Here is a 21436-nt window from a genome sequence, read left to right as displayed (position 1 = left end):
AATCTGAGGTCTACTTCCTCTCCTCCCAGGCCACAAGTTCCTCCATATTAGGATCAGGAAAAACCGTCCCTTGGCCTGAAGGAGAGGTCAGATTCCATTTTGTTGTCAGCTATGACGCTATTTTTTCACTTACTACTTTGACACCATGGGAAAGCACACTGTGGTCACAGGAGAAGTCTGGGTGGTGGGATCTCTCCTACCTTTAGTGGATTTTAGGGATTGATGTGCAACACGTGCTTTCACCCAATGCACCACCTTACCAGTCCCTAGGATGTTTCTAATTAAAAAATAAAAAGACAAAGTAGGTCTACATTTGTAAACATTTATTCTCTTGAACTGAAAAAGGCTTGCATCAGCACATTGTACAGCCTTGCAAAATTACACAGAAATTGAAAATAAAGTTCCTTGTTCATAAGTGCAATGAATCTTTGATGTCCAGTAATCCGCTGCAAACAATGAAAACAAAATTTAAACCACTTAAGAAGTTTCAGCACTCGTCAAGTGCATTTCCTCAGGAGACAAAATTTCCAAAGAGGACAATGCTGACGAGCGGCATTTAGTTATTGGAAGGACACTTAAAAAAAAGTGGAATAATTTTCCTGCCTAGGATGATTCCTATTTCTTTTTAACCTAAGTGGTTTGATTAAGAGGCATTGAGAACATAATTTACCTTACACTTAACAGCCATACTACCTAAATGAAGAAGGAAGGACCCTGTTGGGGAGTTCTGGATTTCCTGGAAAGTTTTCTGTGTTTAGCAATTCAGTGGAGGAGTCATTGTTTATTTGTGGGTCTCCTTAGCACCCTCAGAGCCCCCCAGAGGATAGTTTTGACATGGTTTTGACTTGGTTATTCCACTCCTGCATTCTTTTTCTCCCAAAGTTTGAGTTGGTTCACACTGTGCTGGCTGCAAAAAGAAATACAGGCTGCAACTGGTTATAATCACTTTGAAGAATAATTTGCTGTACAATAGAGCTTTGGATCTGATACAAGAATTCAGAAATATAAAACAAAATAACTATAAAAGTTAGGAGGCATCTGAACAGCATTTCCTTAGAGAACGCTGCTAACTCTGTATCATTCCTGTGTGGATTCCTATAGTCACTGGGGTGAAATGGGTATCTCCCCCCTCCCTTCACTGGGTCCCTGGACTTTCTTCCAAAAGCTGTAATTCGGCCAAACATCCCAGGAGTCTCTATATTACATACGCTCCACTTAACAAGCCAATCAGATGGGAGAGGGCAGGGAATTCTAGAGTGGGGTCCAAAGGTAGCGGCTGGTTTACTGAGAACTTGCCCTTTCCAAAATGTGGAAGTCGTAGTGCTTCTTGCTCATTCTCAGCTTAAACTTGTTCACTGAATGGATCTGCTTCTTCAGTGCACTCTGTGCAGCTGAAATGGAGGGGAACGTGGCTAGGACAGTGTATGTAGAGGCCAGGTCACTGGGTTTAGAGCGCTCGGGGTTGACAGTGTTATCCCCACTACCACAGCAAAGAGGATGACGACGTAGCTGGGGCTGAGACTGGGGGTCCCGGAGCCATCGGATCTTGGCGCCAATTTTAAAGAGTTCCCCAAAAAGCTTCTCAGCTTCCATTCGAGTTATTCCGTCTGGTAGTTCTGTGATCTCCAAGACCTTGCCGACGACTAGCATAAAAGAGGTGAGAGAGTTAATGCCTATCACCAGAGAAGTTGGACCAAGTACTGCTGTCCCAGATGACAGGAAACAACATTCTGACATATAAACTCACATCTCCATTACTCTTTAAAATCATTCCAATTCAGCACTAAGTGCTAAGCTACTGGTCTCAGTCTTTACTCTGTGGACTAAGCAGTCGCTTTCTCTAGATCAGGTAGGTCATCTTGGGCAAAACTTTTCTGACTTTCCAATGTGAACTAAAGATAACAGCACCCACCCTTAGGACCCAAGGCTGCTTATTGGAATTGAAGTACAAAGACAAAACATACCACAGAAAGACAAGTCCTTCCTTGTTGCCCTTTACTGCTGATGTGAAGCCTTTCTCTGCCTGGTGCTCTCAGGCACATTTTTACTCTGTGACCCTCTCTATTGCTCCAAAGTTACCTGCCAAGGTCTTACTATATACACGCTCACACCACACCTAAGACCCTGAAGGTGGAGGCGGACTCTAGAAGAATGGAGCCCAGGTTTGCGGTGTGGTAGTATGGGTATTCAGACCTACATCTATGGGCATACCTGCTTCTCCTGCTCCAAGGTCTGTGGATGCAGCTTTCTTAGCTTGTCTACGTCCTCGGTTTCCATGCCTGCTGCCAGACTGACCCTAGAAAAGCCGAAGAGTTGCAAACTAAGTTGTAATATTTGAAGATATAGCACCTGAACAAGCTTTGGGTTTTGGATTTGGGCAGAAATTAAACCAGTGTCAGGCTGGATGCTGCTCTGTAACACTGGCACTCACTAGGGCATCCCTGCAGACCCTCTTGCATAAGCAAAGGTGTGGGGCCTGTGGCTACCTTCACTTTCTGGTATCAGTGACAAAGTACTACTCAGACACTGGCTGCCACCTTGTCCCTTGCTCCGCTGTGCTCGGGGCCAGTGCTAGCAAGCATTAGCTGCTGGCTCTAGCATCTCTGCTATCTTCAGGAAGAGTGAGGGTGTTTGGCAGCGAAGCCTGTGGAGCAGACTGCCTGTCATACCTGTTGATGTGGAATGTGTCCATGCAGAAGAGTAGGAGGGCTGTACTGCAGGGGCTGGCCAAGCAGCGGATACCTGGCATCTCCTGAAAGTCATTAAAAACACTTTTCATGGTTCCCTCTTCTTGGCTGTAATGTACTTACCAGAGTTTGTTAAACTGTTCAGAAAGAAGATAAACACAGGAAACATGTTTGGTGGGAAACAAACAAAGGTAATAGATGTTTTTAAAACTGTTATTTGTGTATCTGTATATGTGTGCATATAAAATAAATTGTGGGTGTGTGGGAACAGAGGACAACCTGGGGACATTGGTTTTTTTCCTTCTACCACGTGGGTTCTGGGAATCGAATTTAGAGACATAAGAATTGGTGTCAAGTTCCTTTAATTTCTGAGCCATCTAAGCCAAAGACCTGGCTGGCCTCAAACTCACAGAGATCTGCCTGCCTCAGCCTTTCTAGTGCTAGCATTAAAGGTGTGCACTACCACCACCTGGCTTACTTTTATTTTTTTCTTAAATGGAAAAAGTTCCTTAAATTCTTCAAAGGGTCAGTGTAAACGTCTGAAAGGTGAAGAACTGTCGGCAGGACTGTGAGAAGGGCTGATGGCAGGAACAGAGTGGGGAGGGCGGGTAACCTATACTGCATTCTTTTTTTTTTTTTGGTTCTTTTTTTCGGAGCTGGGGACCGAACCCAGGGCCTTGCGCTTCCTAGACAAGCGCTCTACCACTGAGCTAAATCCCCAGCCCCCCTATACTGCATTCTTATGTAGTCTAAGCTCACAGAGATCTGACTGCCTTTGCCTCCTGAGAGTTGGGATTAAAGGCATGCACTACCAACGACCAAGTTAATGTTTTAGTTCTGTGTGTGCCTCTGTGCACAGGAGTGCAGGTGCCTGAGGGGCTGGAGGAGGGTGTTACACCCCTGAGATGGAGGAACAGGCGGTTAGGAGCTGCTCAATATGAGTGCTGGGAACCAAAAAGTCCTCAACAAGAGGTCCTCTGAGTAGAGTTAGTAAAAAACAAAGTCCACCTACTTATTTACTATTTACTGCATGTGTGGACATGCACTTTTCATAAAACAAGTGTGAAGATCAGAGGACAATCTTCAGGAGTCAGCCCTTTCCTTCCGCCATGAGAGTCTGTCCTGGGAATCTAACTCAGGTTGTCAGGCTTGGCAGCAAGTCAAGTGTCCTTATAAATGAAGCCATTTTACCAGCCCCTCACTTAAGAGTTTTTAAAAAATAAATTTAATTATGTACATGTGTGTATGTGTGTGGGCATGTACACAGGAAAGCAGGTGTCCCGGGAGACAGGGGTGCTGGATTCCCTTGTAAGTAAAATGATGGGCACTTTTGAGCTGTTTGATTTGGGTGTTTGGAGCCATACTCAGATATTCTGCAAGAGCAGTCTGTGCTCTTCTTTTTTTCTTTTTTCTTTTTTCTTTTTTTTTTCGGAGCTGGGGGCTGAACCCAGGGCCTTCCGCTTGCAAGGCAAGCGCTCTACCACTGAGCTAAATCCCCAACCCCCAGTCTGTGCTCTTAATCATTAGCCATCTTTCCACTTAATTTTTAGCCATGTCCATGGATTATTTGTTTATATAGCTGGGTAGCAGGGGCCCATTCCTTTAATCCTAGCACTTGGGAGGCAGAGGCAGGCAGATCTCTGATTCAAGGTCAATCTGATCTACAGAATGAGATTCAGGATAGCCAGAGCTACACAGATAAACCCTGTCTTGAAATACAAAACAAACACACTAATAAATAAATGAATAAAAAAATAACAAAAAACAAAATTAGGGGCTGGCAGGGCAGAAGAGATGGTTCAGAGGTAACGAGTCCTGGCTTTTCTTCCAGAGGACCTAGATTCAATTCTCAGCATCTACATCACAGCTCACAACTGTCTGTCAATCCAATCCAGGGAATCATAGTCTCAAACAGGCATACTTATGCAGGCAAAACAGCGAGGCATATGAAATAAAGAATAAAACAAAACAAAAACCCAACAAAACAAATAAATAAGAAACAGGAGCTAGAAAGATAACTCAGCAGTTAACAGAACTGGCTGCTTTTCCAGAGGGTCTGGGTTCAATTCCCAGCACCACATGGTGGCTCACACTGATCTGTAACTCCAGTTCTAAGGGATCTGACCTTCCGGCCTTCATAGTCACCACGGACCCATGTGGTACACAGATATACATGTAGGCAAAAGACCCATATAAATGAAATAGTATTAAATATATAAATAAATATAAGTATTAAATACATATAGAAATTTTCAAAGTAGATACATTAAGTTCACACCCACACTCATATAATAATAATAATAGTAACAACAACAATAATGAATAAGGTATTTCCATTTTATAAAGGGGGAAATATAAGTCATCCCGGTAATTCTATCGCTTCTGATGTTTTGGTGTGTATATGTTAAGTCTTTGTTATATTATACAAGTGTGCTCATTTTTGCTGTGTGTATACTCTACCACTCTTTTAAACAGTGAGATTGACTTGTTATACGATAAAAATGGATATTTGAAGGGTCGTGTTCGATGAATTTAGACAGTAGTATGTCTATGTAACAATGACTACAAAAAGGGCAAAGGGTATTTGCATTCTTCAGATTATCCTCTACATCTCATTTCTAGCACTTTCTGACTTCTAATTTGGATTTACAGATTGGATGAACTTGCTGTAGGCAAATTTCACATAATTAGAATCTTATAGCACACTTTCTTATGTGGCTGGATTTCTGTTTAAAACAATAAATTAGATTTATATATATAGCTTGCTTTGTTCACTTATTACTATGTACTCCACAGGACACATGGTATATATAAATAAAATACATTCCAGGCGATAGATATATAATTTAATCAAGTCCCATTTGAGCTGAGGTTTCTGTAAATGTTCTTGGTTAGGTCTGAATACAATTCATTCTCCTTCAGCTAGGAGTGGAGTGGCTAGGCTATGTGGCAAGAGATTAACAAGAAACCTCTTCTACTTTCTCCAAAGTGCCTTTATTCTTTTATATTCTTACCACCAAGGTCTATTTAGTTGCTTCTCTGGATCTTCAACTTCTGGTGTTGACAATATTATTGGTCATAGTTATTTTAGTGGGAATAAAATAGCAACTAATTTTTGTTCTCTGCTTTTTAAAAAGATTCATTTCTTTACCAAACACTGTCTTCAGACACACCAGAAGAGGGAATTAAATCCTGTTACAGATGGTTGTGAGCCACCACGTACTTGCTGTGAATTGAACTCAGGACCTTTGGAAGAGCAGTCAGTGCTTTTAACCACTGAGCCATCTCTCCAGCCCTCATTCTTGTTTTAATATAACATTTCTACAATATAAAACATTTCTGGCAATTGACTATATTAAATCAAGGGCTTTATGGAAATCTTAATATTAACTTGTTTTACAAAGTCATACTGTGAATATCTCCCCATTTAATAATTTTTCATTTATAAAAAAAATTGCAAGCACATGTGTGTTTGAATCTGCTATGACTGCATGCACTTCTTTATTCATAGAGCAGGGCACAATAAACTTTGCATAAATGCTCACTGAATCAATCTCTTAATAAATAACACATATAAGTCACTGTGTACTGTTACAATGAAGGAAGGAGTTAAAGCCATTACTATATTGCTAATGAGGCATCAGCACCAAGCCTGACAACATGCGTTTATCCCCAGAGCTAACATGGTGGAAGGAGAAAACCAATTCCAGGAAGTTGTCCTCTGACTTTCACATGGATGCACACACAAACGAAATAAATAACTGAGCAGGTGAACAGAGAAGAGGGACGGGTGCCATAGACACGGTTTACAGCTCTCTGACGCTATGACCAGTTTCACGAACACTTACCCTGCCCAGGAACAAAAGGTCTAGCGAACTGGGACACGATGGAAAGCGGCGGCCCGGAGGGACGGGTGGTCTTTAGAGCGGACAGCTGCGCTGGTGCTGGTGACTGCACAGGAGAAAGGATGGGGCTGCTGAGCTGCGGGCTGTGCTGCAATCACAGTAGAGGGGAAATGAGGTCACACTTGGGGCAGGCTGTTGGAAAACTTACATTTGGAAAAAAATCTATTCACTGAATTATAAAATTATTCACTGAATTATAAGTTGATACTTGTTAAAGAGTTAAAGTCATTATGAATAACGAATACGTACTCACACATCATTACTACTACAAAAATGAGAACAGACTATAATTTTTTGAAACCTGCTTTGTAACCTGGCAAAAATGTCGCTGCTTTTTCAAGAATAATACACATACTATCCCTCTCCCCCCCCTTTTTTAAAAACTAAACATTTTAGATTTAATTAAAAATAATTTCATCCTTTGAAAATAGTCACAATAATGACTGTTATACAAAGGATTCCCAAGTTTCCTAAATGGTGTTGTTTTGTCTTTTTGGCAGTCTTACTGTGTAGCCCTGTCTAGCCTCAAATTCACTATGTAGACCAGGCTGGCCTCAAACTCACTGGAGATTTTCCCAACTTTGCCTCTTTTTTTGTGCTGTTTCTAGGCACGTACCGCCACAATCAGGTTACATTTTCCTGACATTTATTTACTTTCTCTCTTCCTATATATAGTTACATGACTTCATGATATGAGAGTCTCTTGATAAATATGCCATTATAGCATTGGGGTATTATGTCAGCATTTAAGTGTACTTTAAATCACTACAATGGTGCTAGGTGATAGAAATTTTTCAGCTCCATTCATTATACATCTGTTTCTTTGGGGGGAATAAGACATTGAATCTAGGACCTCAGACACGCTAACCCAGGTCTCTCCTAGTGAACCACACCCACAGCTGACCATTATACCCCCGACCAGTGTTGGACACTGTTGACCGAAACGATGGTGTGCTACACAACATATGCATCCTATCATTTTTTTCTGAAAATAATTGGAGTGAGCAGCCCATGATACTCCTTTAGGAGAAATAAATTAGTGTCTATTTCCTAAAACCAATGACTTTTTCTGTTTCCCTATTTAATGTATGTGGGTGTTTGCCCCCCATAGATGTATAGTACTATGTGCATGTCAGGTGCCAATGGAGGTCAGAAGGGGACACTGTATCCCTTGGAACTAGAGTTACAGGCAGCTGTGAGCTGCCATGTGGGTGCTAGGAATCCGGTCCAGTCCCTCTGGACAAGTAGCCAGTGCTCTTAACTGAAGAATCATCAAAACTTGAGACATCCATAGTAATACTATCATCCAAACTACAGAGTCCTTTCAGTTTTAACACACGTCTCAACCACTTTCTTTGTAGCAGAAGAGAGGCAGTAACATCCCTTATTTCTGGAATCCAGACTACAGTCAGTGCTGCCATGAGTCAGAGGCGCTGTGGTGTTCAGCACTATTATCCCGTACGACTTCTTTTCAGAACTCTGATGTCTTGAAGACCCAATTCTAAAGATCATTTTGACTTTTGTTTTTTTCCTCGAGGTGAGGGCCTCAGACCCAGGTTATCCTCCCTCAGCATCCTAAGATCTGAAATTACAGGCATGCATTACCACTGTGAATAGCTTGTTGCATCATTCTTTACTGGAAAAATTCCAAAAGTAGATTTGTGATTCAGGCTTTGTACCTTGTGTGTTTTGGAAAGCGGGAAAATGTCACCATCTGGCATTCCAGAAAGAGCTGGATCAATTTATACTACAACCCAGAAACTCTTAAGAGAACTTGTTAAGTAGATCTACCTGTAAACATTTTAAGTCATGTATCACCGAACTTCCCAATTTAAAACAGGAAGTACTATAAGATCAGGGTTTAGTTCAGTGCCAAAGTACACGCCCAAAATGCATGAGGCTCTGGACCCAATCCCCACAAAGACAGACGGACACCACACACACATACACACAACTGCAAGACATCAAATGAAATAAACACAGTTTCACTGTTTAATGGCCATTTATAGTTTGTTAGCACACCCAAACTGTTTTATTCAGCTATGATTTTATCACATATACTTAAAGTATATTTTCTCCTCCTCCTTCTTCTTAAAATGTATTTATTTGTTTTATGTATATGAATACACTGTCGCTGTCTTCAGACACTCCAGAAGAGGGCATCAGATCTCATTGCAGATGGTTGTGAGTCACCATGTGGTTGCTGGAAATTGAACTCAGGACCTCTGGAAGAGCAGTCAGTGCTCTTAACCTCTGAGCTCCAGTCCAAGAACCTCTTTCAAAACAAATAAAGGATATTATAAGAGAGAAAGACCAAGTTACATATAAAGGCAGGCCCATGAGAAGAGCCCCTGGTCTATAGAGGATACTAAAGAAATATTTCAGTCCTCAGAAGAGAAGATTAACATATCTGAGATGGCACAAGTAATAAATAATTTCACGAGAGTTGTTAATGAAAAGAAGTCTAAGAAGGTCCTCAAGGAGATGGTAAACCCATTGGGAGACCAACAGTGTCAACTAAGCTGGAACCCTGGGAACTCCCAGAGACTCAGTCACCAATCAAAAAGCATACATGGGCTGGTCTAAGGCCCTCAGCACACATACAGAGGGCTGCCTTGTCTGACAGTGGGAGAGGATGCACCTAATCCTACAGAGACTTGATACACCAAGGTGGGGAGAATTTGGGGGAAGGAACCCTCTCAGAGGCAAAGGTGAGGGGGATAGGGGAAGGAACTCTGCAAGAGGGACCAGGGAGTGGCAGCATTTGGGATGTAAGTGAATAAATAATAATAAAGAAATACCACCACAAAATAACAGGAGTCAATAAACACTGTCATCAGTGACTGTCATTATCTATTTGTCTTTATTCACTCATTCATTTATCCATTTTTTTTTTTTCGGAGCTGGGGATGCTCTACCACTGAGCTAAATCCCCAACCCCCATTTTGGTTTTTTTAAAGCAGGAATTCTCTGTGTAGCACTGGCTGTCTTGGAATTCTCTCTGTAGACTAGGCTAGCCTTCAACTCACAGGGATCTGCTGTCTCCTGCCCTCCTGAATGCTGGGATTAAAGGTGTGCATCACCACCTCACTAACTCTCAGTATCAATGATATCAATTCCCCAATAAGAAGAGTCTAACAGACTGGATTAGAAAACAGGACCCGCTTTTTTCTTTTTGCTGTCTCCAGAAACAATAGATACCATCTTAGGGTGAAGGGTGGAAATAAACAAGAGGGTAGAGCTATTTAATATCTGACAAAATAGACTTCAAATCATATCTAGCAGGCTAGAGCTTTCATAGTCACTAAAGGAAAAACCCACCAGAAGATCACAATTCTAAACATTTATGCACCAAACACAGGGGAACCTGATTTCATAAAGGAGACACTATTAGAGCCAAACCACAGACTGCTCTCAACACTGTGATATTGAGTGATTTAATACCTGACTCTCCTAATCGACAGGTCATCCAGACAAAAGCTAAACAAAACTCTCTAGTTAAATGATATCATAGATCACATGCATTTACAAATACTTCCATCCAAACACTAAAGATCATACGTTCTTTTCAGCAGCTACTGGAACTTTCTCCCGGAATGGCCACATATTGAAAGAAAGTCTCAACAAATTTAGGAAAATTGAAATAACATCCTGTGTTCTAATAGACTACCAAGGAATAATACAGCTGGGTATGAAAAGCAATAGAAACCGCAGAGCATACACAAACTCACAGAGACTAGACCCACTAGTGAACCCAAACTGGGTTAAAGAAGAAATCAAGAAGGCAATTAAAAATTTCAAGAACTGAATGAAAATAAAAATACAACATATCAAAATTTACAGGACATAATAAAAGCAGCTCCAAGAGAGAAATTTATAGCCCTCAGTGTCCAATAACAAGAAGGCTTGAAAGAGTGCATATTAAATACAAGTCTGAAGGGCTTGGAAAGAACAAGAACAGTGGCAAAAGAGTAATGGACTGCTCAAGAGCAGGCTCGGCCGGTAACAACACTACTGCTCTCACACAGGATCTGGGTTTGAATACAGCTAACAATCGTAATGAAAGAATGTGAGGAGATATACAGAAGGGAAGGGAAAGGGACATGGTACCAGAGTTGGAGAGAGAAAATTGAGAAAATGTTTAGGAAAACAAAGAAGAAAACCTGTAACACCAAAATTAGTGGTCAGTCCTACAGATGCAAATCTGCAGGCACTCCATACCATGGGGAAACAACAGAATATTGGAGAGGAGTCCTGGTGAGGACCCAGTATTGATGGTGTGGCAGAGGCAGAGGCCTGGAACCAGGCTCGCTGCAGTGAACAACTGCCAAGTAAAGAAGTGTGGACAAAAGGGTATACCATGCGACATACTGCCACATAGTACAGCTTCTATAATGAGATTTTTTTTTCCTCCTTTTTGGTGGGGGAGGTTACAAGGGCAGAGGGCAGGCAGGAAGGGATGAGTGGGCCTGGGGTGCGTGATATGAAATTCACAAAGAAGCAAAAAAAAAAAAAAGTTAAATAATCAAATAAAACATCAGACCCAGAACGGGTTGGAAAGATGGTTCAACAATTAAGAGCACTGATTGTCTAGAGGACGGGGTCTAAACACTTGTATGCACATAATGATTCACGCCCATCTGTAACTTAGCTTTCGGCCACCTGATACCCTCTTCTGGTTTCCAAGGACACCAGGCATGCAGGTGCATGGACATAAATACACATAAAATAAACAGTTAAAAAAGATAAAGATGGGGGTTGGGGATTTAGCTCAGTGGTAGAGTGTTTGCCTAGCAAGCGCAAGGCCCTGGGTTCGGTCCCCAGCTCCAAAAAAAGAAAAAAAAGAAAAAAAAAAAAAAGATAAAGATGTTTTATAAAAAGGATAATTTCTCTTCAATATCCTATTAGTACCATATAATTTGTTCTTTTTATACATGTATAAATAAGCCTCCAGGCCTAAAGTATTGATTAAATTTAGGTGTAAAAAAAAAAAATTTTTTTTTTTTTTTGAGACAAGGTCTCATTATTTACCTACTCCTGAGCTGGCCCGGAACTCTCTAGGTAGACAGGGCTGACCTTGAATTCAGACACCTGCCTGCCTCTGCCTGCAGGGTGCTAGGATTAAAGGTGTGGACCAGCACTTGGCTAGGTCTAATTTCTGTCTCTGTCTCTGATAAAAGCGCATGTTAGATGTATCCTTCCTTACATACCACATTAAAAGGTAAATGTTTGGTTGATCCATCTTTCCTTGTGACAACTGATAAGTACAGCTCATCTAGGTTCAAAGTCATATACCTAATCTGTTTACCCTCTTTAAAGTAACACTATTACCCATTACCCATCAACACTTTTACGTACTGTTTTAAGCATCTGCTAATTTTCACTTGTTTTTTGTTGATAGGGTCTCAACAATGACAAGCAGACACAGTAAGGCCAAGCTCACTATGTAGCAAAGGATGACTCTGCACTCCTGGACTTCCTGCTGCCAACTCCTAAGTAACTAACACCATGCCTGGTGTGCTGCTTCAAATAAGAATGCTCCTATAGGCTCACACTGGAATGTTGGATAGCTAGTTGGTGGAACTATTTGGAAAGGATTTGAAGGTGTGGCCTTGCTAGAGGAGACCTGTCACTGCAGGCAGGCAGGCTCTGAGGTTTCAAAAGCCCAAGCCATTCCCAGTTAGCTTTCTGTAAGCTCCAAGCTACCATTCCAGTGCCACGCCTGCCCACTACCATGTTTCCTATCATAATGATTATGGCCCCTAATCCTCTGCAACTTTGAGTCCCAATAACTAATTTATGAGTTGCCTTGGTCATGGTCTTTCTTCATGGCAAAAGAAAAGTAACAAAGACATCTGGTGCTTGGGCTGGAGAGATGGCTCAGCGGTTAAGAGCATCCGACTGCTCTTCCAGAGGTCCTGAGCTCAATTCCCAGGAACCACATGGTGGCTCACAACCATCTGTAATGGGATGTGACGCCCTCTTCTGGTGTGTCTTAAGACAATGACAGTGTACAATGTACTTACATAAAACAAACAAATAGGGGGTTGGGGATTTAGCTCAGTGGTAGAGCGCTTGCCTAGGAAGCGCAAGGCCCTGGGTTCGGTCCCCAGCTCCGAAAAAAAAAAAAAAAAATCTTAAAAAAAGAAAGAAAAAGACATCTGGTGCTCAACTCTTTTCCTTTGTCAAACTTAAATTCTTCTGCCTTAGCTTTCTGAATGCTGCACATTTAAAGTTATAAACTAGCATGACCAGCTCTCTTCTGATATGCTTTCGATCAAATTTATTTTGGATATAAATAAGTTGACGAATGAAAATGAGGCAGAGTCGTACTTGTGTAATCCCCAGTACTTAAGAGGCTAAAGGATAAAGAGTTTGAGGCCAGCCTAGGCTACAAAAGACCTCATTTTAAAAGTTGGAAAATAATATTTGAACTTTGATATAAATATCTGGAAGTAAACAATGTTAAAAATGTCTCTATTATTCTTAGATTTCAAATCCAATGTTAAATCATAGTATGTGATGAAAATGTTGTTTCTAAATGACAAACCAAGCTACAAGTAGTGGTTGTTGTTTTTATCTTAGGGAGGCAGAGGCAAGCAGATAAACATGATTTCCAGACCAGCCAGGGCTACACAGTGAGACCCAACTCAGAACCAGACAGGTAACAGTCTGTCTTACCTGGACAATACTGTCCATGTGGCTCACTTCCATACACTTCTGCCCTCTCTGATGGTCACAGTGGTACTTGTTTTGCTTCCACTGTGGGGGTGAGTGCGCTCGGGACGGTGCGTTGTTTGGTAGGTTGAGCTGCATCATCACCATTCCTCCACCAGGTGGCTGCTGTGGCAAAGCTGGAAATCCCGAGAATTAGTGCACTGACACCAGTCATCTCAACAACTAGCTGTTGTTTGGAACACTAGGAAAACAGCATTTGTCCCGTATTTCTGAATTAGTTTCTCAACTATGTATATACGTCAGATTTAAGTTCAAGAGACACCTGCTACATACAAGTGGTGTGTGTTTAAAAAGGCATTAAAACAAAACCTCTGGAGAAGGTTACAAACCTGGAATCTCAGCACTTAGGACACAGACGCTGAAGGATCATGCCTGAGTTAGCCTGGTCTACGTATCTATGTAATATGAACTTACTTCAAACAAAAGTCCAAAGCTTCAAGAAAACAACAACACACCGGGGGTTGGGGATTTAGCTCAGTGGTAGAGCGCTTGCCTAGCAAGTGCAAGGCCCTGGGTTCGGTCCCCAGCTCCGAAAAAAAAAAAAAAATGAAAAAATGAAAACAACAACACACCAAGCAAAGAAACAACAAAACCTTAAAAAACCCAAAAAGCCAAAACAAAATAAAAAGCAGGAATCCTTTAGACCGAGCATCTTAAATGACCTTGTAGAGAACAGTGTGTGTGTGTGTGTGTGTGTGTGTGTGTGTGTGTGTGTGTGTGTATGCTCCCAACTTTTCCAAATAAAGACAAAGTTTGTGAAGGAAGGTTAATCATAGTGGTGCATACCTGTAATCCCTTCAATACAGATCTCTGAGAGTTTCAGAGTTTCAGGCCAGCATGGTCTATATGGAGAGTTCCAGGACAGCTAGGACTACATTGAGAGAGCCTTTCTCAAAAAGCAAACCAAGAACAAAAATACCAAAAATAGGAGGAAATGTTACTCATGTACAGGTTGATTAGAGAAAATATGGCCCAAGAGGGTCAGAGAGCCCAGTTTTAGTACTTGTGGGTGCCTGGCTCAAAATAAGACCCTGTCTGGCTTTGAATTCAGAGCTCTGCCTGCCTCTGCTTCCTAGGTACTATATTAAAAGTGTGCACCACCATACTTTGCATTAAAAAACAAAACCAAAAAAAAATATGTGTTACTAAATGGGTCAAGCCTGGACTGTCATGCTCAGGTGGCTGGTGCCTGTATCCACTGAGTCATATCCTAGGTCCCATTTTTCATGGTAAGTTTGTACTTTGCCTTACTTCTGGACTATTAAGCTGTGTGAGACAGGATCCATGCCCTTGTCTTCTAGATCCCTACGTAGAACCAGTCTGACTGAGAGGATGTCTCAAAGGTATCCTGAGCCTCAACTGGCTGGTTACTGTTACAGTTAGTCATTTACTGACAATCAGTTATTGTTTGTCAACACAACACCACAGGAAAATACAGTGCAAAGCTAAGGTTTGAATAAGCTCCTATAGAAGCAGAGAGCAGCATGAAAGGGTTTAAACATCTGGAGAAACATTTGACGAAGGGAGGATCTGGGGAACAGGCATTCCTAGGAGAGGGAAAGACAGTAAAACAAGTACTTCTGCTATGAAAAGTTTTAATAGTCAGCACTCAGGAGGCAGAGACAGGAGAGAGCCTTCAATTTGTGGCCAGCCTCAGGCAGACTGAGCTATAGGCTAATTTGGCTACAGAGACTCAGAACAAATAGGGGTAAAAAGAAAAAATTGTAATATGAAATAAGGTTCTGCATATTTGAGCACACATGTACTTGATAGTGGGAGAGGAAAAAAGGTAGTACATTGAGTTACCGATTTTTTTCTTTTTTAAATTAATTTGCATGCTGTGTGTATGGTATTGTCTGTGTGTATGGACCGTGCACATGCAGTACCTGAGGATGACAGAAGAGGGAAACAAAAGCCAGATGTTAGCTACTCTGTGGGTGCTAGGAACAGAACCAGGGTCCTCTGGAAGAACAGAGCTAGTCCTCTTAACTGACCAGAGAATGACATGAAGAAATTTCTGTTTCAGGACAGTAATTTTTAATAATTTTTGTGTTGGGGAAATAGATGAATCTGAGGAAAACATAAAATACTTAAGAGATTACTGCAAAGACATGAAAAGAACACTAAAATCAGCAGTTAGGGGAAGAAAGAAGCTTCTGGCTGTGAGGAAATAGGGACTTTATGAGTACCACAGGGAGTCATAGAAGAGTCATGAGTCTGAGACCTCTGCACTGGTCACAATATTGAGGCTGTGGTAAGCTAAGTAAAATGGAGAGAAAAATATTGAGTCTGACATGCCTTTGAACTTTTGGGTGGAGATGTCCAGTAAACAACTGGCTACATCATTTTGTTACAGCAGAAGGAAGATACACTAGGTGTTAGCAAGAAGGCAGCAGTTGAGGTCTTAGGCCTATTTGATTGCCGAGAAAAACCTAGAGAATAATCAAGAGGGCTTAGGAAAGGTTCCCCAAGATTACTAACCCCATAGACAGGGGAGAATGAAGGCAGAAGAATGAACCTAGTATTAGAAAAGGAAGGAGTGAGCTGTGCATGACAACCTGACTCAACACAGGATGTGAGACCTTGGGGTGTGCATGTTACCACCCAGCCAGCTGAGAACCAGTTAGCTATCCTCAATGAATGACCCCTGAGCCCTGCATCAGCCTATGTCTAGGCTTACCTGCACACTGGTGGCCTTGGAGCTGTTGAGAGCTGCATGGTGATGTGGTTCGAGGAAACTGTACTTGTTCTGACCCAGGATGTTGTAAGTAACCGACTGCAGAGCTATAGGGAAAAACACCAAACACAGAAAAACAGCACAGTGAGATGCAGATGACCAAGTAATCTTTGAAATAAACATTTCTCCAAATTTATTTAGATGGGTATTATTTTTCAGATTGGTTGACAGAAGCAAACCTAATTTAACTATTCTCTGAATTGTAATCATTCAATAAAAACCACTTTATGTTCATAGCATTTGACTGAGACACTGAAAACATATCTCCTAATCCTATCGCTGAGAATTTTACAAATTATTCTAACATTTGTTTAGGAAAGGGAAATTATAATCTCACACGCACAAAAAAAAATAGACTTAGAAGAAAATGTTATTTCTTAAAAAAACGTAGTAAGCCAGGCTGTGGTGGCACATGCCATTAACCCCAAAACTTGGGAGGTAGCAGCAGGCAGATCGAAGGCAGCCTGGTCTACAGAGTGAGTTCCAGGATAACACCAACCCCAAGTTGTTGAAATACTGTGAATGGCATTTATAGTCAAAGTATATGGCTTAATTATAAACCTTCAAGGTTTTCTCTTTTAGCCAGCTTTTCGAGCTAATGATGTGAAGTTATGGATCTTAATTTCTATTATCCCAATCAATCCTATCTAGTTCTCTTCCTATTGAGAACTTTAAATAAGTATTACTTAATAACGTCAACCATTTCTTGGAAGTGTCTCACATAATTGCATTAAAAACACTAGTTTGAACCTAACTACCAATGAGGTAGAAACTACAAAGATACATGTCAGAAAACACAATAGACATGATCAGTCAAGTCCCGAGACAGGATTTCTTAGGACACATGCAGAACTTACCATCTTACTTAAGGAATTACAAATAATAATAATGAAAAGTATGAGTGGCATAATGGGTATATGCATTTCAAAAATCTTTAGGGATAAATTTGCTGAAATGTTCATGAATTTAAAGAAAAAACAAAAACAAAAACAAAAAAAACCCCAAAAAACAAAAACCAAAAAACCGACCCTGGTGTCTCCAGGAGGGTGAGCTGGAGAGCTGGCTCAGTACAAATCACTTACTGCATTTGCAAAGGACACACGTTTGATCCCTAGCTCACAACTGTGTAAGACTCCAGTTCAGGGGATCCAGGGCCCTCTATTGACCTCCAACGGTAACAAGCATGCAAGCGGTGCTAGCACACACATTCAGGCAAACATGTATACCCATAAAATAATAAAATAAATAAGCCTAAAAAAAAAAAAAAAACCAGTAAACTCTAGCTAAGGAGGCAAGGAGGCAGAAGCAGAGGTACAGATGAAAATGCAGCAGTCGCTGTGTTAGGCGTGAACACATGAAGATCTGTATGTTAATTTTTATACTTACATGTTTTAAAAATGCCCAATGATAATAGCAGGCAGCATTTTTAAAGCCTTGTGTTTAATTCTTGGCAACATACACACAAATTTATATGAAATTCAGACTGATTCCTTAATTACAACAATTATCTTTGCTGCTTAGGTGGTAGTAAGCCAACAGCTCAATTAAATGGAAAGAGAAAGGAATTAAAGGGAGGGTTAAAGTGACTTGAGGGGCTGAAAAAAATGGCTCACAAGGTAAGAATGTTTCTCTCTCTCTCTCTCTCTCTCTCTCTCTCTCTCACACACACACACACACACACACACACACACACACACACACACACACACACACTTTGCTGTTAGTTATGCCCAGAACATATTATATGCGTATGAATGACCTATAGAAATAATATAGCTTAAGCAACTGCTTGGAAAATTTTTCTGGTTTCCTTGGCCCACAGAGAGTCCATCACCAGATCTCGTTCACACGCTCATGTCTAGACATGATTAGTCCCTTGATCTCCATACTAGTGTGCCCACATTATGCCCTCCTACATAAAAACAAACAAAAAAGGTTCTACCTTTTAAGGAAGAAATGAGATGTTCTGAGAAGACAATTTAGCAGTAAAAAGAAGACTTATCTTATTCATTTAATGAATTATAGTCTTTTGCTACTTACTCTGTTATTGCTACAAAACCCACATTGTGATTGCCACTGCAGCCACTGCAGCTAAGAGTACACTAGTTTGCTCATAAAAAATACTTACGGCAAAAACATTTAACAAGAAACTCACCACAACACTCACTTTTCTTTTTATTTTTTTTTTTAAGGTTTATTTTATTTATCATATACAAGTACTGTAGCTGTCTTCAGAGAGACCAGAGGAGGGCATCGGATCTCATTACAGATGGTTGTGAACCACCATGTGGTTGCTGGGAATTGAACTCAGGACCTCTGGAAGAGCAGTCAGTGCTCTTAACCGCTGAGCCATCTCTCCAGCCCCACTTTTCTTTTTTATTATTGTGTACTTATTCATTTATTTCCTCATTTACTTATTTCCTCATTCATTAATTCATTCATTTATATTTGAGACAAGGTCTCATAGCCCAAGCTGGCCTAGAACTGTGTAGACTAGGCTGGCCTATTATTCAGAGCTCTACTTGCCTCCGCTTCCCCAGTGCTGGGATCAAGGACATGATGCCACCATGTCTGGCATCTTCTGGATGTCAATAAGCAGCTCTGGCTGGTCTAGAACTAGGAGAAATCTGCCAGACCCTGCCTCTTGCTTCCAAAGTACCCGAATAAAAGGGTGTGTCTACACATTTTTCTTTTGGCAGCGATCAAACCCAGGGCACTGCAAAGTCTTAGCATATCACTTGTCTCTGAGATTTATCCCTTAAAAAGTTGTTTCTTTTCTTTTCTTTTTTTTAAAGATTTAGTTTTTTTTGGGTGTATTTTTGCCATTGTATGTGTGCCTGGTACCTGGGAATCAGAGGAGGTTCAAAAGGTTGTGAACCATGTTATGGGTGATGGGAACTCAATCCAGGTCCTCCACAAGAGCAGCTGAGTCCTCTCTCCAGCCCCAACGCTAACCATTTTGTACAGATCTCAAGACTATATTCATCTGGCATACCTGAGGATTTATGGCTTATTACTGTTTACTCATTTTTTAGGCTAAATGTTTGAAACTTACTTCTTAATAACAGCAAAGGTAAAACTGCACCAAACAATATAAATTAGATTGACAGACTTTATTACTAAAAATTATATTAAGGATGATTGAGAAAAACCAAATAGAAAACAAAACAAAAGTAGGAGCAATAATTAAAGTTCAAGAAGTTATAAGGAGTAGGGCCAAAGGACACACATGGGGGTTACTGGAGCATATTTTAGAGTTACTAGGGCACACTAGGCATTAGTAGGGCACACTCGAGGGTTACTAGGGCACATATAGGGGTTACTAGGGCACACTCACAGGAAAAGGCTTAAAGCTGGCTTTCTTTATCATTATTTCATAAAGATTCTGTGATACAAAGCATTTTCAAAGAGTTTTAAATAAAGGTTTCTGTGTACATTAGGCTGCCCTCTGAGATTACAGATCAAAGCAGATCTATATTATGCTTTTGAATTTGAAAATGAAAAATGAGGGGCTGGAGAAGGTGGCTCAGAGGTTAAGAGCACTGGCTGCTCTTCCAGAGGTCCTGAGTTCAATTCCCAGCAACCACATAGTGGTTCACAGCCATCTATAATGAGATTTGGTGCCCTCGCCTTGTGTGTCTGAAGACAGCAAGAGTGTACTCATATACATAAAATAAATAAATCTTAAAAAAATCAGAATTAAAAAAAAAAGAATAGAAAAATGAAGGGTGAAATAGTAGAAAAATCCCCTAAAACAAGTCTTTTGAACAATACTTCTAAGGACAAGTAAATTAGTACTAGTCAGTCAGATAGGTTTTAGGAACGCCCCAAAAAGTGAGAGACGCTCAGTGAGAGTAACCCCAGCAGTGTAACAGGAAGAACACCAGGAAATAAGATGCCAGGCCAGGCCTTTAATCCCAGCACTTGGGAGACAAAGGCAGATGGAGCTCTGATTCTGAGGCAAGTCTGATAGTGGGTTCCAATATGTAGATGTTTGCATGTGGCTAAGTACACATGAGTACAAGTGCCTGTGGGGCTAGGGGCATGAAGTTGGACTTGTGAGCCACCAAGTACTCTTAACTGTTTAGCCATCTTTCCAGACTGTATTTTCAAAGACTTTAAATCCACACAAATTTCTGTTTTTATTGTATAGCAGCTTTACTTTACAGGGGCTGGGATGATCAGCTTATGCAAATGTGTAAGAATCACTAAGAAAGGGCTTGAGGATGGCTGAGCAGGGAGGAGCACAGCTGTCCTTGCACAGCACCCGCCTCCAGCTCCCAGCATCTGTATGGAGGTCCACTGCCATCTGTGACTTCAGTTCCAGGGGACCCAATGCCCTCTTCTGACCACTCTGGGCATACATGTGGTATGTACTTAAACACATGCAGAAAAACACGGACATAAAATAAAAATAAATAAACCTAAAGCAATTATTAAATAAACAGCACCATACCCTTTCTGTTTTATAAGAGAAAATGATCTTAGAAATCCAGTTAACTGTAGCCCTGGTCAACTTTCTTTTTTTTTTTTTTTTTTTTTTTTTTTGTTCTTTTTTTCGGAGCTGGGGACCGAACCCAGGGCCTTGCGCCTCCTAGGCAAGCGCTCTACCACTGAGCTAAATCCCCAACCCCCCTGGTCAACTTTCATGGAGCAGTGGAACACAAGCCTGGTGAACAGTGGGAAGCCAGGAGGAGTAGGCTTTGTAGTCAGACTCACCTTAAATTACTTTGTTGGCCAGGTGGAATGACACTGTAGTAGACTGGCATTCCTGCTGTGGGCAGAGATCCTTGATTAGACTGATTAGGGAACACAACAGGCTGTTGGTAAGTCTGATGGGCAATTCCTTGAGAACCTTGAGGCAGTGAAACCTAAAATTTGAAAGACAATTTAAATAGAAAAAAGAATTTTCTAAGCCTTGCAGATATTCATGTCAAGATCCTCTAAATGTGTAAGGCAGTACCAGTTAAAACACGCTCACCACAGCATCACCACAATGGTCTACGTGCCCTTGGGGCAGCTACTAGTTTTGACTGACTCTTATGAATCGTAAAATAGGTTAAGTGTATTCAAGTTTGAAAGACATGATTTTTCCTTAACAAAGTTATTTTAAAAAAGAAGCCTAAGCAAAGTGGTGATCTTGTGACAAGGAAGAGACATCAACTCCACCTCAGACACAGCTTAGGGAGGGCATCTGTTAAGCACACCACGTCATGCCAAGCCGTGGAGCTTCAGCTGTCCAGACTCAGCTGTCCACCGTGTCCTCACTTGGTTCTGACGCTGGTGAATGATGTAACTGCTCTGGGGTAGCTCAGTTCCCTATCAGAAAAGCTGGAAATGTGTCTCCAGTATAAGCAAGGACAGGCTGA

General features: G+C 41.1%; 1 protein-coding gene across 14 annotated transcripts in view; it reads right to left on the bottom strand.

Moving 5' to 3' along the window:
- Positions 1–307: 307 nt before the first annotated feature.
- Positions 308–21436, bottom strand: part of R3hdm1 (R3H domain containing 1) — a 138031-nt gene continuing 116902 nt past the window's right edge. For 13 of the 14 annotated variants that reach the window (XM_008769460.4, XM_008769461.4, XM_008769459.3 and 10 more), the window contains 7 exons: positions 20787–20938; positions 16011–16114; positions 13274–13446; positions 6536–6680; positions 2670–2752; positions 2212–2296; positions 309–1643 (listed from right to left, as the gene is read on the bottom strand). In XM_008769460.4, the coding sequence (XP_008767682.1) occupies positions 1282–1643; positions 2212–2296; positions 2670–2752; positions 6536–6680; positions 13274–13446; positions 16011–16114; positions 20787–20938 (1104 nt within the window). In that variant the 3' untranslated portion in view covers positions 309–1281. Of the gene's footprint in view, positions 1644–2211; positions 2297–2669; positions 2753–6535; positions 6681–13273; positions 13447–16010; positions 16115–20786; positions 20939–21436 lie in introns of all 14 variants that reach the window. The other variant, NM_001134867.1, reaches the window with a different exon arrangement.

Source organism: Rattus norvegicus, chromosome 13, assembly GCF_036323735.1.
Source record: "Rattus norvegicus strain BN/NHsdMcwi chromosome 13, GRCr8, whole genome shotgun sequence".
In the NCBI taxonomy this organism is placed as follows: Eukaryota; Metazoa; Chordata; class Mammalia; order Rodentia; family Muridae; genus Rattus; species Rattus norvegicus.
The sequence above is the reverse complement of the archived record's forward strand: the minus strand, read 5'-3'. Positions and strand labels throughout refer to the sequence as shown.